At 47.4% G+C, this 18,664-nt stretch overlaps 1 protein-coding gene across 9 annotated transcripts in view; it reads left to right on the plus strand.

The window, feature by feature from the left end:
• The window catches only part of BCAT1 (branched chain amino acid transaminase 1), a 584,786-nt gene that overhangs the window by 256,034 nt on the left and 310,088 nt on the right, over window positions 1–18,664 (plus strand). For all 9 annotated transcript variants that reach the window (XR_003856480.1, XR_003856479.1, XR_003856478.1 and 6 more), the window contains one exon: window positions 13,634–13,776. Coding sequence is in view for 6 of the 9 variants with exons in the window: in XM_029600154.1 (XP_029456014.1) it covers window positions 13,634–13,776 (143 nt within the window). In the remaining 3 variants the exon portion in view is untranslated. The remainder of the gene's footprint in view (window positions 1–13,633; window positions 13,777–18,664) is intronic.

An 18,664-nucleotide genomic window follows, 5' to 3' on the forward strand; every position in this document is an offset into this window, starting at 1 on the left:
CCCTCAACCTCACTCCAACTTTCCTCTCCTTCCACTTCTCCTCACTCTTTAAAGCATCATCATCTTCCCTCTCTCTCACTCTTTGGCATAATCAGCTTCCCTTCTCTTTCTCCCACACCTGGTAGCACATTCAGGTGCGCTTTTCCATACCCACCCACCCCCAAGCAGACGTCTAGGAGAAGGCTTACACAGTGCTGCTTCTTCCTCCTTTTCCAGCTTCCCTCTGCAATCTGAATTGCATGGGGTAGGCAGATCTCATAAACCTACAGAGCCAGCAGAGAGCCAGCAAAGGGAAAGCAGGAGCAGCTTGTAACAAGTATTGCTTTCTGATACCTTCTGCTGATGGGAGGACATTCTGCAAGCCCAGAGGGAAAGGCAAAACAGAAACTGCAGCCGTGACATACCTGCACTTTAGCCACAGCACAGTAGTGTGCTGCGGCACACGGGTTGGGAATCGCTGAACTAGTGAGAGTGCAGTTAGAGGAAATAATTAGGGGAAGATCCATTTGGTACAGCCCTTCTGTTTGAGGGTGCTGGGATGGAAATCCTCCTCTGTGGGTTTATAATCAGCTCTCTACAGAGAGCTTGGGGTGGAGGCAGTATTCAGTTTGGAGTTTTGGAGGCGGTTGGAGGTTTTCTGATTCTGAGTTAGGATTTTGGCCTACCTGGAGGCCTGTGCTTCACTTTGCCTGTGATCAGTGAACTGGCCCAGGGGCTCCACTCCTGCAGCCCATTTCTTAGGTGCAGGTTAGTTGTCCCAGTATATTTTTGGGATTTATACCTTTTGTTGTAAGAGGTCTGTGAGATCCAGGGTTTTGTTTGGGGAGATGTCTTGGGAAAGATCTGCTCAGGAAACTGAGGAATGGTGGTGACCCGCTGCAGTGTCCTCTGGAGTTCATTCTGAGTTGGGGAAGATAAACTTTTGTTGCACACCAGGAGGAAGATTTTGCCTCTTTCCTGCCTGGGACCTGGAACAATGGGAGCAACTTGTATTCCAAGAGGATCCCTCCCATCTGGGATCTTGAAAGGAAGAATGAGAAGTAAACAAGAAGTTTGAGAACCTTGAGGGCCCATATCTGTAATCTTCATCCGGGGGGGGGGGGGGGGGGGGGGGGGGGGGGGGGAGGAAGTTGAACTCTCTGTGCAGCAACTGTTTTGCCAGTTTTACCAGCTTTGGGAAGTGGTTTTCTCCTTTTTTTCAAATAGGATTACCAAGCCTGGAGGGTAGAAGCTCCCTTTACCTGGTATCTGAGACCTGTGCACATATTGAGGGAAGAGACTGTCACTGAAAAGCCACTGTGGTGCTGAGAGTTATGATTATTGTGCCATTCACTAATGCTGATTCACCTTTAGTAAAGAATGTATTTTGGACACTAACAACTTGTCTCTAGTGTGTTTTTGGCACTACAGCACACAGTGAGCAAAAGGGATGAATACCCTTCTCCCAGGGAAAATATTAAAGAGTAAGGCACCCCTAGCTCTCCGGGCCCTGAAATCATAAACTTTCTCCCACCCAACCAAGGATCCAGACCCATGGGGAAAGGAGACTGTGTTAAGAGCTAGCCTGGTGAGGTTCCAGTCCCAAAGAGACTATCACATTTCTTTTATGGCACCACTGGAATGCAGCCTGCTCCTGGAGATGGGGTTACATATGCAATAATATTTTATGCATATTCATTATGGATATTCTGAAAATAAGGTCTGTTTATGACTTGAGAAACAGAGTTGACCAACCTTGCAATAGAGAAATCAGAACAGCAAGATTGTATGCAATGGAGTATAACAATGACTGAATCAAGCTTCATGAAAATCTGAAGCCAGTTTGCAAACAAAGAAATCATAATCAGCTATTTTTGTAAATGGATATTCTTGCTGCATCCTTGTAAAACAAATATATGATGGAATTGAATTGATTTGGTGTTGTATCAGCAGAGAAGTACCTTTCTGGACAAAAGTGTTCAAAATCAGATTGGGTAGGCTCTATGTTATAGCATCATGATTGAACAGACGAGATGGCCCTTCTTGTACTTAACTGCTGTAATTTTCTGTATTTCAAAATGTTTAAAATATGAATTCCCCCCCCCCCCCAAATTTCCTCCAAATTTTAAATATTTTCATTGATAACATCTTTTCATTCATATGAAACTCCCATGAGTTACAAAAATGCAGTTTAGAAGACGCAAAATGAAGAAAGTTCCAACATTCTGCCTAAAGATTTATCATACATTTATTTATTTATTTATTTAAAACCTTTTCTATACCGACATTCATAAAGCATATCACATCAGTTTACATGGAACTGGGGGTAATATAACTTTAGAAAATTAAAGAGAAGTTACATGGAACAAGGAGCTACAACGAACTTGATTATATGAGGAGAACGATAGCAAAAATTGAGAGGACAGAGGCTGAGAGGTAACAGTTAATAATCAGGCATAGTTAAAAATTGTTAACATGGGGGCCTGCCTGTTTTGCTGAGAGGGGGCTGCCGTTAACCTGCCCAGCTGATTTGGGAGAGAGAAAGAACTGCCTGCACCTGCGGGGCTCCCGTGACATCATCAGCTGAGGACCGCGAGTTGAAAAGCCCGCGGAGTGAAGGTGAGAGCGGGGCCTGCCTGTTTTGCTGAGAGGGGGCTGCCGTTAACCTGCCCAGCTGATTTGGGAGAGAGAAAGAACTGCCTGCACCTGCGGGGCTCCCGTGACATCATCAGCTGAGGACCGCGAGTTGAAAAGCCCGCGGAGTGAAGGTGAGAGCGGGGCCTGCCTGTTTTGCTGAGAGGGGGCTGCCGTTAACCTGCCCAGCTGATTTGGGAGAGAGAAAGAACTGCCTGCACCTGCGGGGCTCCCGTGACATCATCAGCTGAGGACCGCGAGTTGAAAAGCCCGCGGAGTGAAGGTGAGAGCGGGGCCTGCCTGTTTTGCTGAGAGGGGGCTGCCGTTAACCTGCCCAGCTGATTTGGGAGAGAGAAAGAACTGCCTGCACCTGCGGGGCTCCCGTGACATCATCAGCTGAGGACCGCGAGTTGAAAAGCCCGCGGAGTGAAGGTGAGAGCGGGGCCTGCCTGTTTTGCTGAGAGGGGGCTGCCGTTAACCTGCCCAGCTGATTTGGGAGAGAGAAAGAACTGCCTGCACCTGCGGGGCTCCCGTGACATCATCAGCTGAGGACCGCGAGTTGAAAAGCCCGCGGAGTGAAGGTGAGAGCGGGGCCTGCCTGTTTTGCTGAGAGGGGGCTGCCGTTAACCTGCCCAGCTGATTTGGGAGAGAGAAAGAACTGCCTGCACCTGCGGGGCTCCCGTGACATCATCAGCTGAGGACCGCGAGTTGAAAAGCCCGCGGAGTGAAGGTGAGAGCGGGGCCTGCCTGTTTTGCTGAGAGGGGGCTGCCGTTAACCTGCCCAGCTGATTTGGGAGAGAGAAAGAACTGCCTGCACCTGCGGGGCTCCCGTGACATCATCAGCTGAGGACCGCGAGTTGAAAAGCCTGCGTCGTAGCGGCGCGTAGTAGCCGCCGGCGCGTCGCCTAAGCCGCGCGCGCCAAAGGGGCGCGCGCGGCTTAGATCAGCTTTGATCGCCCTTGTCGTTTTGGAGTTTGGAGTTTGGACAATATATGGGGCGAAAAAGGAAGGCGAAACTTGTGACCTCATCGCCGGCTCCACAGGTATTTGGCCCGATGGACTCTCATGTTTCCAGGTTCAATATGCCACAGGAGGACTCGAATAGAGACACTTCGGATGTCTCTTTAAGTCCTGGCACGGGACCGACCCCTCCACAGCCCATAGGAAGGAGAACAGAAGTTGAAGACGGCGCAAAAGTAAGTGGCGTTGAAAGTATTCTTCAGTCACCGAACATTGCGACACCTCCCTGCTCAGAGTCAGAAGCAGGTGGAGGGGCTTTAACTATTAGAATAGATAGTCTACGAACTGCTGTCGTGGACGAATCTAAAATTACCATGGGAGATCTGTGGAGGATGCTGTTGAAAGTGGACTCAAATGTTTCTTTAATGAATTCTTCCCTTTCAGCTGTTGTTAATGGGAATAAAGTTGCTATACAGGAGCATGAGAAGAAACTGGGGGATATAGAAAAATCAGTGGGAAATATTAATTTGGAACTACAAAAAGTTAAATTAATGGAAAATTTACAAACATCTGATAATGTAATGATACACAACGAGTTGGAAAATCTAGAGAATATGTTTAGGATTAAAAATCTTCGTTTTGTAAACTTCCCTATTACAAGATTGCTAGCCCCATATGAGATGCTACAAAAATATTTAAGGGAAAATTTAGCATGTGAAGAAGTCCCATTAATATCAAAAATTTATTATTTCCCAACCCCAACTAGTGAAATTAATGGTAGAGATGTGGATAACACCTTGGGTGTTTCCACTTTTCTGGAAGAATCCATTGATATAATATCTAAGAGAGCAACATTATTTGTCTCCTTTGTACAAGAAAGGGATAAAGAACTTATATTAGCAAAATTCTTTAAAAATAAAGATATTCTATTTTGTGGACAGAAGGTACTTATATTTCCTGATGTCTCCAAGCCTACGCAGGCAAGGAGGAAGCAATTTTTACTCCTGAAAAGTAAAACCTTGGAATTAGGCGCAACTTTTTATCTGAAATATCCAAGCAAGTGTTTTATTAATTTTCAGGGGAAAAAATATATATTTACAGAACCTTCTCATCTTCAAACTTTTTTGAGGGATAAAAGTGAGATTAATTTGGGAACACCTGAACCAGTAGTAGTACAGTCCAACAATATAGATTTGACAACCCCCTCTCCTTGAAGTTAATATTCGAAATAAGATATGTATAGTATCAGGCCTCCAATCATTATAGTTTTCAATGTGAAAGAATGGAAATGGTTAACAATGTATGTAATTTTTATTGCTTTCCACTTTGAATTGCCTATGTAATGTACAGTAATGTGATATTGATTTATAAATTGAGAAATGCTTAATAAAGAGTAAATTGAAAAAAAAAATAAAAAAAAAATAATTAACATTATAATATAATGTTTTGATTAACAAACATACATACTTCATGATTCATACTTAAGGGAACTTCAGTCCTTGAGAGCCACAAAGAGGTCTGTTTCTGGGATATTCATACTGAATACTCAGGAGATTTATGCATTTGGTCTAAATGCTTAGTTAATTTGCATACTTTGGTTATGCTGAAAATCTGACTTATTTGTGGCTGTTCATCGCAGTTGCCGTCCCCTTGTATAAAATATGCAGCTACATGTAAATTAAAAGGCACAGGTGGAAAAATAATTGTATCAATAATATGAAATTTTGAATTTTATGGTCATGTTCATATCAAATTATTAATTTTGCCTTCTTTTTCAAGATGTATAAAAATGTCATCATTACAACCATAGCCTTGTCTGAGGTGATCTGCAAACTTGTTCCTTTGAAGATCATAAGGTGCTAAATTAAAAAATAAAATGTTGCTTTAATTTCACTGGTTAAGTATAGAAGAAATTTCATTTTTTCATCTAAATGTCTTTTTCCTTGCCCAAAATATGATTTGAATAAAATAAAAGTGTGGTCTTATCAGCTGTGATAAAAATAAATGATGGTGTGATGGTCCTTTCACCATATAGATTAGACTAGTGGTTTTCAACCTTTTTCCGGTCGGGACACATCTGCCAGATGGTTCTGACATGCGTGACACACTGAATACATGACCATCACAGGGCTAAATGTAAATGTACACTTTGCATCCACAGGAACCCTCAACAATGGATGCAAACCGGAACTAGGACATTCTCTGTACAACTCACCCTATAAAAAAGAATTCTGGTTCTGGTATCGTCTCAGACACAGCAACACAAACTCTCTCTACAACAAGGTGCAATAATCCTACTTATGAAAAAACAGCAGTTTACCACCAATGCAAGTCCTATTGAGAAAATACAGCAAATAAGACATACAAATGCCTTCATGCTAGTAAAATACCTTACCCTCAGTAATGCACACAAAACCGACCTTCACTAAATACAGAAAGATTGCAAATTACAAATATGAAGACAAAACCAGAATGGAAACAAAAAAAAGTCACTGTATGCAGTGCAAAACTGGAGAAATGGAAATAGAAATATTGCACTTACCATACTCTAATCCACACACAGTTACACCTGTATTATGGAATGCACTTAAATAATAATAATGCTACCTATGAAGAGACAACACTGTTGCAGTCCGCGCCGCGACTCTCGTGTCCTGGCCCTTACCTCTGGTTTCCAGCCGGTTTGCTCCTGACTCTGGCGTGCTTCCTGGCCTTCCCCGCGGGGGAGATGCCATTTCCCCGAGCCTCCTAGGTGCCATTTCCCCGAGCCCCCTAGGCGCTTATCTAGCCCTCTTCCTGCCAGAGCGTGCTCCGCCCATAGCCCTGACGTCAGACGCCTAGTCCTATTTAGGCTTGCCGCGGATCTCTCTGCAGCGCCTTGCAACCGGGTCCCTTGCGGTGCCCTGTTGTCCCGTGCCCCGGAGTGGGATTTCCTCGCGCTCAGTTTCCTGCTTGCCTGCCTGCCTAGCTTGTGCATGACTCTCTATAGTGCTTTTGCTAACCGCTCTTGAGTTCCAGCCTGCCGCAGTTCCTGCTTGGTTCCTGCACTGCCTGCTCCAGCCTGCCGCAGTTCCTGTCTGGTTCCTGCACTGCTTGCTTCGGCCTGCCGCAGTTCCTGCCTGGTACCTGTCTGCCCCAGCCCCAGCTTGTCTGGACTCGGACTTGCGATCTCCTAAGTCCCAGTGGCCGGGCCCCTACAGGCTCTTCCCGGGGGGAGCACCGGCTTCCAGGGTGAATCGCCTAAGCCCCAAGTAGCTGGGCTCCCAAGGGCTCCTCCCGGGGGAGCACCAGCTTCCTGGGTGAAGCCAGCCTGTTCCAGCCTGTCCGCTCTGCCTCCCGGCCTGCAGTTCTGAGACTGTTATACACCTTCTCCCTAGTCTCTCGCAGGCCGGCCCAAGGGTCCACTAACTCGCCCGTGTTCAACAGATTGCAAGGCCATGGACTCGGCAGAGACATCAGGAGTCTGTAGCTTTTCTGGAATAGCCCAACAGATGCATCATCAGATGCTGCAGCAGCAACAAGACATTGACCTCTTGATAGGGTCATTGGAACAACTAGCGGGTCGCCTGAACGTCTGTGCCGAGCGCCCCTCGCCAGCTGCGGACTCAGAATCCGACAAATTGGCACCTCGACTCCTGCAACAACAGCAGCAGCGCCTGGATGCGTTGGCTGGTTTCATAGGGCAACTTGCTGCCAGACTGGAGGCTACGGGTACTCAATCTTCGCCTCTAGCCTCACTACCCCAGGTGTCAGTCCCTTCTACAACTCAGCTTCTGGCCCCCCCGCGCTATGCCGGAGATACCAGGACTTGTCGAGGATTTTTAAATCAGTGCTTCATTCGCTTCTCTTTATTGCCCCGTCAGTTCCCCACAGATTCAGTCAAAGTTGCATACATCTTGTCACTACTTGACGGGAGGGCCTTGCTCTGGGCCTCTCCTCTTTGGGAGAACAACGATCCTGCTCTGAATGACCTACAGCAGTTCATCCTTATCTTTAAGCAGGCATTCGATGAACCTGCCCGCCGGGCTGCTGCCACCTCAGACCTCTTGCAGCTGCGCCAAGGGACTCGCTCCTTAGCTGAATATGCTATGGAATTTAGGACCCTTGCTCAGGAGCTGGGGTGGCAAGATGGTAGCCTCAGGGCCATCTTCTTAGAAGGCCTCTCCAGGCGAATTAAGGACGAGATCGCAGCCCGAGAAATCCCTGAAGACTTCAGTGCAGTGGTAGAGATGGCCTCCCGGATTGACCGCCGCCTGCAGCAAAGGGCACAAGAATCCCGCCAGAGGAGACCCAGTCCAGTCCGTGGTTCACCACGACCGCTTTCACCACTGAGGGCCCCTTGCCCTGAGGTGCCCGCTTCCGAACCCATGCAATTGGGCCGTGCCCCGCTCTCCATGGAGGAGAGACAGAGACGACGATCACGAGGCTTATGCCTATACTGTGGCCAGAAGGGTCACCTTTTGGTACATTGTCAAGAATGGGTGGGAAAATGCCTAGGCCTAGGGGGTCGAGAGGAGCTCCTCCTAGGTTGTGCCACTGCTCCTCATTGCACTGTGCCAGTCATCCTAGAATACCCAGGGGGGTCCCTGGAGATCTCTGCCTTCCTGGACTCTGGCACGGAGGGTAACTTTATCCAAGAGCAACTAGTGACACAACTGAAGATTCCTACAATGAGACAAGAGGTGCCCTTGCGGATCACCTCCATTCAAGATACGCTTTTACCTGGGCGAATCCTGACCTCCACCGTTCCACTGATGGTCCGCTCAGGGGCGATCCATATGGAGGAGATAGCCTTCTTAGTGTTGGAAAAGGCTATCCACCCCCTGGTGCTTGGACTACCCTGGCTCCAATGACACTCTCCAACTATCCAGTGGTCTACAATGCAGATCACCAACTGGAGTCCCTTCTGTATTGAACACTGTATGAAGGTGCCTAAACTGCCCGCCCGCCTGCTCTCGCATGCTGCTCTTGGTCTGCCTGCTCCCTATGAGGAATTTGTGGATGTGTTCTCCAAGGCCAGAGCAGAAATCCTACCTCAGCACCGCCTGTACGACTGCGCCATCGATCTTCTGCCCGGTACAACTCCTCCCCCGGGTCGAGTGTACCCATTGTCCTTGCTGGAAACCAAGGCTATGTCGGAATACATAGCCGAGAACCTAGCCAAAGTTTTTATTCGACCGTCTAAGTCCCCTGCTGGAGCCGGGTTCTTTTTTGTTACCAAGAAGGATGGAACTCTCCAGCCCTGTATCGATTACCGAGGGCTCAATGCCATCACCAGACGAGACCGCTACCCGCTCCCGCTCATCCCGGAACTGCTGGACCCGCTTCAGGGTGCCCAAGTCTTTACCAAGTTAGACCTTCGGGGAGCCTATAATTTGGTGAGGATCCGCGCCGGGGATGAATGGAAGACCGCATTCAATACCAGGGACGGGCATTACGAGTATCTCGTAATGCCCTTAGGACTTTGTAATGCCCCAGCGGTCTTCCAGAACCTAATGAATGACATCTTGTGGGACCTGCTGAATTCTTGCGTAATAGTATATCTGGATGACGTCCTGATCTTTTCCCGAGATCTGTCCACTCACAGACAACATGTCTGCCAAGTACTTCGGATCCTTCATCAAAACAACCTGTACGCGAAACTTGAAAAGTGTGTCTTCGAACAGCCATCCTTGCCCTTCTTAGGCTACGTAATCTCAGCCGAAGGCTTCCAGATGGACCCGGATAAGGTGGCCGCCATATGGAATTGGCCCCGCCCGAAGGGTTTAAAGGCCCTGCAACGCTTTCTCGGGTTCGCAAATTTCTACCGGCACTTTATCCCGAACTACTCTCGACTGATAGCTCCCTTGACCATGTTGACCCGCAAAGGGGCTAATCCTGTAGACTGGCCCGCCTCTGCCTGTCAGGCCTTCGAGAATCTAAAGAAGGCCTTTCTCTCAGATGTCTGCCTCCGACACCCGGATCCTGAACGCCCCTTCTAATATCGCAGCTGGGGCCGTCCTGAGTCAATACGCAGACTCTGGTCAACTATACCCTTGTTCCTACTTCTCTTGGAAGTTCTCTCCGGCGGAGTGCAATTATAGCATTAGTGACAAGGAGTTATTGGCAATCAAGCTTGCGCTAGAAGAATAGAGTCAATGGTTGGAGGGGGCCAATCACCCGGTTACCATCTATACCGACCATAAAAACTTATCTCTCAGCCAGGCCCAACAATTAAATCCACGACAGGCCCGTTGGTCTCTGTTTTTCGACTGGTTCAATTTCTTCATTTGATACCGCCCCGGAGCCAAGAACATCTGTGCCGATGCCCTGTCCCGAGCCGCGGAACCCGAGGAATCTTCTGAAGTTCCCCAGCCTATCTTGGATCCCTGGAAAGTCTGCCCAGCTTCCACGACGGTGTATTCTGAAGAGAAGACGGTGGTCCCCCGGCGCTCCGACCGGGCTGTCTTATCCTGGGCTCACGAGTCCCTCACCGGAGGCCACGCTGGTAGAGCGGACACTCTGGACCTTATCAACCGATTTTATTGGTAGCCTACAGTTAAATAGGATGTGCGTCTTTTTCTGGACTCCTGCCCTGCTTGTGCGCTACTGAAACCACCGGCGGGCAAACCCCGAGGACTCCTCTAGCCGTTGCCCATCCCGGTGGAGCCGTGGACGCACATTTCCACGGACTTCATCGTAGACCTCCCCACGTCTCTAGGAAACTCGGTCGTATGGGTCACCGTCGACCATTTTTCTAAGATGGCCCATTTTGTTCCTCTGCCAGCTCTGCCATCAGCTCTGGAACTTGCTAAATTATTCACCCAGCACATATTCAGGCAATTTACAATTTACAATTTACTGCCCGCTACTGGAGGGCACTCTGCCAACGCTTCCACGTCCAGCTAAGCTAGTCGTCCGCCTTTCACCCGCAGTCCAACGGACAAACTGAATGTACGAATCGAACCCTCAAGACGTACCTCCGTTCATTTGTCAATGAGAGACAAGATGACTGGGCTCAACTACTTCCGTGGGCTGAATTTTGTTATAATAACCACACTAACTCCGCAACTGGAAAGTCGCCTTTCCTTGTAGTATACGGAAAGCAGCTGCGGCCTCCATTGACTTCGCCGGACCCAAGTTCCTTGCCTGCTGTACAGCTTTCCGCCCGTCAGCTGCGCTCATTGTGGGATTCCATCCAAAGGAAGCTCCAGAGGGCCGCCCAAGCTACCAAGAAATGGGTCGATAAGCATCGCCAACCAGCTCCAGTTTTCCTCCCAGGGGACCGCGTCTGGTTGAGTACCAGGAACTTACAGCTCCGGATTCCATCCCGCCGACTGGCCCCATGCTTTGCGGTCCATTTCGAGTGCCAAGCGCATCGGGGTCGTCTCTTATCGCCTACGCCTGCCCGCCTCGATGCGCATCCATAACGTCTTCCATGTTTCCCTCCTAAAGCCATCGTTCTCTCCAGGTACCATCCTAAGGTCCCGGATGCACTGGACCCCTCAGTGCCAGGAGATGTTACCTACCAGGTTCGAGAGGTCCTAGACGTCCAGTACCATCAGCGTCGCTGGGAACACGTCTTATCCTGGGAGGGCTGTGGACCTGAAGATAATACATGGGAGCCAGCGCGGAACATCTTGGATAAAGACCTGTTAAAACAGTTTCATCTGCAACATCCAGGTAAACCTGGACCTGCAAAGAGGGGGCGTAAGAGGGGAGGTACTGTTGCGGTCCGCGCCACGACCCTCGCGTCCCGGCCCTTATCTCTGGTTTCAAGCCGGTTTGCTCCTGACTCTGGCGTGCTTCCTGGGCGTCCCCGCGGGGGAGACGCCATTTCCCCGAGCCCCCTAGGCGCGCGCCCGCCAACGCGGCGCTTATCTAGCCCTCTTCCCGCCAGGGCGTGCTCCGCCCATAGCCCTGACGTCAGACGCCTAGTCCTATTTAGGCTTGCCGTGGATCGCTCTGTGGCGCCTTGCAACCGGGTCCCTTGCGGTGCCCTGCTGTCCCGTGCCCCGAAGTGTGATTTCCTCGCACTCCATTTCCTGCTTGCCTACCTGCCTAGCTTGTGCGTGACTCTCTGTAGCGCTTTTGCTAACCACTCTTGAGTTCCAGCCTGCCGCAGTTCCTGCTTGGTTCCTGCACTGCCTGCTCCAGCCTGCCACAGTTCCTGCCACAGTTCCTGCACTGCTTGCTTCGGCCTGCTGCAGCTCCTGCCTGGTACCTGTCTGCCCCAGCCCCAGCTTGTCTGGACACGGACTTGCGATCTCCTAAGTCCCAGCGGCCGGGCCCCTACGGGCTCCTCCCGGGGGATTCACCGGCTTACAGGGTGAATCGCCTAAGCCCCAAGAGGCTGGGCTCCCAAGGGCTCCTCCCAGGGGAGCACCAGCTTCCTGGGTGAAGCCAGCCTGTTCCAGCCTGTCCGCACTGCCTCCCGGCCTGCAGTTCTGAGACTGTTGTACACCTTCTCCCTAGTCTCCCGCAGGCCGGCCCAAGGGTCCACTAACTCGCCCGTGTTCAACCCAACACTACAAATATTAAACCAGGCCCGTAACACCAATACACCTCCTATTAGGAAAACAAAACAAGCCAAACAGCTATAGATCCCCTCACAGAAATAATTGTAAAACTATACTAATAAACAGAATGTTTCAAAACAGCTTTGAACAGAATAACATCCAACAATTAAAAAGTCATAAAAATTATTTAAAATTCTCCAAACAGCAATAAAATATTTCAAAACAGCAGACATATCAGATAATATCCAATAATTAAAATGGCAGTCAATCAAGAAAAATAAACTTTAAAAGCCACCTTTACTTACCTGCTTCAGAAACTCTTCTACTCCTCTCCATTGCAGTTCACCAGAAGTAGCAGTAGCTGCTGAAGCTCTGTCCTCACAGTCCTCTTTCTTAGGGCCCATGACCAGTCTTTCTGCTCTCTATCCCACATCCCCACAAGCAGTTTCTGTCTTTCATACACCAATCATCTCCCTGACCAGTCTCATTATTTCATACACACAGACAGGCTTCCCACTCTCATGTTCTCTCTCATATGGCTTCTCACTCCCATTCTCTCCTTCACACACCCACACACACCCAGGCTTCTCATTCACATGCTTACTCTCTCCACAAGCATAGGCTTCTCATTCCCATAATCACTTTCTCTCCCTCTCCCCCCTCTCTCTCTCACTCACTGACACACACACACAGAGGCTTCTCACTTCCATGCTCTTTCTCTCACACACACTCATACACCTCCCTGACCAGTCTTTCACTCACACGTACACTCCCTGACCATTTTCTCTCTGTCTCTCACACATACGTCGCCCCTCTGACCAGTCTCTCTCAATCACACCCATGCTCTTTCACTTGCACACACATTCTCAATCACATACATGATCTCTCTCACTTAACACATATTCATCACAAACATGTTCTCTCTCACAGGCCCTTAATCATACACATGTTCTCACTTAAACACAGTTGTACATACACACTTTCAATACACTCTCTTTCTCATTGGCTGGCTGGCTCTATCTTTCACTTCCTTCCTCTCCCCCCCCCCCCCCCCCAAAGCACAAATGGTAGCTGCAGCAGCCTCCTCCTCCTCCAGCCCCTGCTGCCCAAGAAAGAAGAATCCCCTTGGCCACAGGGGCCTAATACTGCTGTATCCCTTGCTGATCGCCGGCTGCTTCTGATTTTGCTCCGGGCCAACGCCGCTGCTTGGAGCTGATGCCACCACTACTTTTCAATGCAGCATAGCCCTTTCTTCTTTGCACACGCCCACTGCACATCACTTCCTCTTCCAGGATACACAGGTGGGAAGAAAAAAAGACTAGGTGCAGTTGCCAGCTTCCATTAACTCTGCTGCCGTAACTATCTGGGCTTGAACATGCTGACAACCTGGGCAGCAATGGAAAAACGTCTGCCTCTAGCTCAGTGGAGGAAGGGTGTGCAAGAGCAGCTAGAGACTGGGTAGAACGCAACACACTGCTGGTTGTTCCTGACAAAAGATGAAGACCTGAAACTGGCACTATGATAAAATTATAGTAATTATTTTATTTTCTTATTTCTGAAAGGAATTATGGCGCATCCATTTTTGCACAGTATGAAGCTGTAGACGCAGGCTGCCAACAAGTGTTGTGGCTGTATGGTGATGACCATCAAATCACTGAAGTTGGAACCATGAATCTTTTCTTATACTGGATGAATGAAAATGGAGGTACAACAATATACAACATTTAATCTCAGTTACAGGTATTCAAATTGTACAGCAGGTTTGAGCTTTCCAGAGCAGGGGGTTTGCACAAGGAAGTTGTAGGTGGCCTCTAAGTATGGCTTCCAACACTTACTGGTGGCCACTTTGACTAGATTTTCCACTGACCCAAACCCCATTCCTCAACCCTCTTCCTGTGTATTCACCTGTCCCCTGATCCCTTTCTAATGTACTTCCCCACCACTATCCCTCCGATGCAGTGCCCCAAACCCCTTGTAATGAATTCACCGCTTAACTCCTTTGGGACACACTCTACCCACCCCATCCTCTTCTGATGTGCTGATGTACCCCCAATCTTTTGCCCCATACTCACTCAGCTCCAAACACCCCCATACATTCAATCACTCCATGAACATTTCCCATTCCTCACTATTTGCTGCTCTACTCTCCTCCTGCCAGTTGGGAACGGGGATGGGGAAGGGGAGGGTAGGGTGGGGAGAGAGTGTATTAGAGAAGAGATGGAGACTGCATCATAGAGAATGAATAAAGAGGAAAGTACAGATGCTTTCATTCTTTTATATATGCTACCTCTGCTCTCCTATGTCTCCTTCCATCGTAGAACCTCACCAACTGACTGGCTGTCTGCCTGCTGACTGCCAACCCCACCATTACTGTTTCTGTGGCTCTGTTTGTTTCTTGTTGAATTTAAACTGTGTGGTACTTGTGCTAACTTGCTGTTCTTTTTCTTGCAATAATAGCACAGGAGTACAGGCAGCACATGACAAACTGACAGAGTTATGCAGCAGTTGAGTAGGGAGCTGGCAGCTGAAGAGCTGGACAACAGTGTTCAGCAAGGCCCTGACAGCAGTAGGAGTTGTACAGGCTATGGCTGCAAAAAAAGCCATTGTGTGCTACGGTGGTTGCTTTTGCAAAAGAATTGCTGCGGAAGTTCTGATTTCAGATTCTTTAAATTTTTTTTTAATACTATGTTGATACTATAGAGAGTACTTTACCAATATTCAGAGGCCAATATTCAAAGAGATCATCAAATTCTTCTTGATAGACTGCAGGATATAGGTTTAACTAAAACAACTTTGAAATTGTTTACATCCTTTTTAGAGAATCGGAATTTTACAGTAAAAATTAATGATACAGTTTCTGAGAAAGTAATACTAAAAACAGGAGTGCCACAGGGCTCAGCATTATCAGCTACTTTTTAAAATATTTATTTACTCCCACTGTGTCATCTTTTAACCGGTCTTAGCCTAAATTATTTTATTTATGTAGACGATATCCAGATTTTATTCCCAATAGAAAACGGTTTAGAATCCCCCTTTAAACTAGTAGACATCTATCTTAAAATTATTAGACAACTACTAACTCAAATGAAATTAATTTTAAACTTAGAGAAGTCTGTTTTTATGATTTTAGACCAGAAAAATGTGTAAACTTAAATCCTGAACTCAGAAAAGAAAGTTGTTACCCTCAATGATTAACCAGTTACAAATTAGTGGACACAACTAGGAATTTAGGAATAATCATGGATTATGAACTAAATTTTAGAGCTCATATCTCTAAGAAAGTTCAAGAAGGGTTTAGTAAATTGATGATGTTAAAAAGTTTGAAGCCATTCCTTTCAAATAAAAATTTCAGAACAATACTCCAAGCTCTGCTATTAACCGGATTAGACTATTGCAATTCCACAATGCTAGGACTCCCAAAAGTGACATTGTGCCCTTTACAGGTCCTACAAAATACTGCAGCTCGCATTCTTTCAAATACCAGGAAAAAGGATCACATCACTCCAATTTTAAAGGACTTACATTGGTTGCCAGTAGAAAGTAGAAAAACATATAAAACCTTATGCATTATCCACAAAATATTATATGGTGATATGTCTGCCTGGTTAAATTCTACAATAAAACTACATATCTCTCAGCATAATCTCAGGTCCGCCAATAAAGCCCTTCTGACAGTACCAACAGTAAGGTCTGCACACTTAAGTGAAGGGCCCATGCAATTTCTATTGCTGGGCCGTCCATCTGGAACAAACTGCCTCAGGAAGTACAGCTACAAAATAATTTGAAGAGATTCAGGGAAGATCTAAAAACATGGCTTTTTAAACAAGGTTTTGAAATGGTCACTGAAGCATAATCCAGGTTTTTACATGATTCATTCTTTCCCTTTTTAGTCTGTTCTTATCTATTTTATATTAATTTTAGTCCTATTTTAGAAAGTTTTGCTAGAATTTTATTTCTGGATATTTTAAGATATATTGTTATTTTCTTTTTTTATCATGTTCTTAAAATGTGATTATTGTAAACCGTAGAGATAGAACTTGTTTCTGTACAATGGTATATAAAAAATTCAGGAGAAATGAAATATGAAATTAGACCGAAATTTCCTATTTTGTTTCATTTTGTTCTCAAAGCAAAATGCTTGAAAATCCAATTAAATTTCGTCAGTTTTCAAGTTTTGTCTTAAAAACCGCAAAAAAAGAAAAGTAATTTGTTTCGCCTAGGCCTACACTTAAAGCAGGGGCCTCCCCTAAGGAGTAGACCAAGCCCAAAACAGGGGTCCCGGTCTAAGCCTGAGCGCGATTCCAGCACCTTGGCCAAGGCATAGTCCATGACCTAAGCCCGAGCATGAGATCGGGGTCTCTGCCTAGGCCCTGGCCTGTTGCAGGAGCCTCGGCTGAGACCTGAGCAAAGGCCCAGGCTAAAAAATATTAAAAGACCTACTGGATCTGGCATCCCTTTCTTTTTGAACTGACGCTGTCTGCTGGGGTTGTGCCAGAGATAATTGACTGGCCCATCTTCCCAGTGGAGGGTGCCATTTCGTCACTGAAGCCCAGGTGTTGGAATACAGCCTCCATGTCAGGCCTGGATATGGTCCAAGGACCAGATGTCGAGACCCAGTCTTTGGACGAAGATTCAGGACCTGGCCTAGAATGAGGCCCATTTGTCAGATCTAGATCTCCAAGCCTAGGCCTTGCATAGGACCTAGGCCAAGGTTGTGGCAACCTACCGCGACTTAGGCCTACACAAGGTCAAGGCATTGGGACCAGGCCAAAGCTTAGCTAGGCCTTGGTAGGTCGCTACAACTTTACCTAGGTCCTGTGGAAGGCCCAGGATCCCTCCAGACCAGGTAAGTGAGGACCGGGAAGGATCCTGGCCCTGGCATTTTCTGGGTGAGAGGGGGAGGGATGGTTGGAGGGCATGGGAGGCCCTTTTTTTTTTTCCTGTTTTTGTGGATTTTTGTTTTTCATTGTTTCATTTTGTTTAAATAGAAAAAATGAAATAAACGTTTCATGAAATGAAATCCATGGGAAAACAACCTCCCAAATCGAAACAATAAACAAAACTAAATTTTTCCTCCTTCCCATCCCTGTTAGGCAGCAAAATGCTTGGGATGAAAATTTCCTCCCGCAGAGCAGGTAAATATAGCTGCTTAGATTCACTAGTCATTCAAAAAATGAGCATTCTCAGCCCAGAGTTGGTTCTCAGTATCCAAGTTAAAAGGCTGGTGCTGATTTTAATTGCTAGTTGGTTAATCTAGTGTTGCGAGCAACAAAAGTGTGAGCCCCTCTTACCATCGCACAATTGAAGCAACCTCTGTTCAGAGCCCTAAGGTCTGCGCCGACAGCAGGTGAATGCGTCTTGGCATGGGCCAGGCTATGACAAAGTCCAGGGGATTGGGACTATGGACAGATCCAAGGAGCAGATGAAGGCTGGAAACCAGACACATCTGAATCTGGAGCAGGGCAAGTTTGGAGCAAGGGAACAGTTTGCTGAGGTGAGGACGGAACGTTGGAGGAGCCCTTTTATAGGGCGAAGTATTGATTCGTCATCCAAGGGCACCACGGGCATTTCCTCCAGTGGGCCCTTCAAAGTTGCTGACTTCGGGTGCACACACACCTAGAGGAATGTACGGGGTGGCGCTCCTAGCGATGTTGTGCCACATGTGCCTCCTGGTGTCCTACCATGGCAAGGTCTGCCGGCCTGAAGGTGTGTGCAGCAGCTCGCGGGACCATCCCACGAGTGGAAAAACGTAACAGGTCCCCTCCCCAAGTCTCTTCAGCTTCTGGAGAGACATCAAAAGTACATCTTTACCATCTGGGAACTTGAGGGATTTGGCATGAGATATAGGGATTCTTAGGTCTCTGGCTGAACTGAAAGAATTTACTGATTTATTCTGTTCTACACACAAGGATGCTTCAGAGGGACAAAAACATGGCTTGTAGGTTCCAGTATCACCGTGTTGAATGAGGACAACCTCTGCCAACTTGGCAGTGGTCTCTACCCCCATGATGATTGCCTCAGAGGCTTGGAGCAGTCAGCAAAATTGCAAAACACTAGAACTTCTGGACCTGTCTGATAATATAAGCTGGAACAGGATGTATACTGGAGCAGCAGATCTGGGACTTCAGGCAAGGTGGTCCGGGATAGAGTACTTGGAGGTAAAGATGAGGCAAAACAATGCTTCTGACAGGTTGGACCCCAATGGATGATCTGTAAGGTGTCCTAGTTGACGGAGTCTGAGCCAGGGAAATCCAAGTATAAGGGGACTGGATGCCTTAGGTAGCACATAGAACTGAAGGTTTTCATGGTGATACCCTGTTTGCATAGTGATAGGCAAGGTCACCGCAATCACGTGACTGGGTAAGGATGGAACCAGACTGCTGGTGCTAACCTTTAAAAAGGAGATAGAGCAGTTTTTAAACTAGAACAAAGGGGAAAGCTGACAATTGCTCAGCAGTGCATGGTTCAGAGGGAGGTATCTTCAAAGGATACTAATGATGCATTAGAATTAGGGGCATCCCGACAGTGAGGTTCCAATAATAAGAAAAGTAGTCCAAGTGCCTGTAACTAAAAACTCACCTGAGCTAAAAAAT

The sequence above is a fragment of the Rhinatrema bivittatum genome, chromosome 4 (assembly GCF_901001135.1).
Source record: "Rhinatrema bivittatum chromosome 4, aRhiBiv1.1, whole genome shotgun sequence".
In the NCBI taxonomy this organism is placed as follows: Eukaryota; Metazoa; Chordata; class Amphibia; order Gymnophiona; family Rhinatrematidae; genus Rhinatrema; species Rhinatrema bivittatum.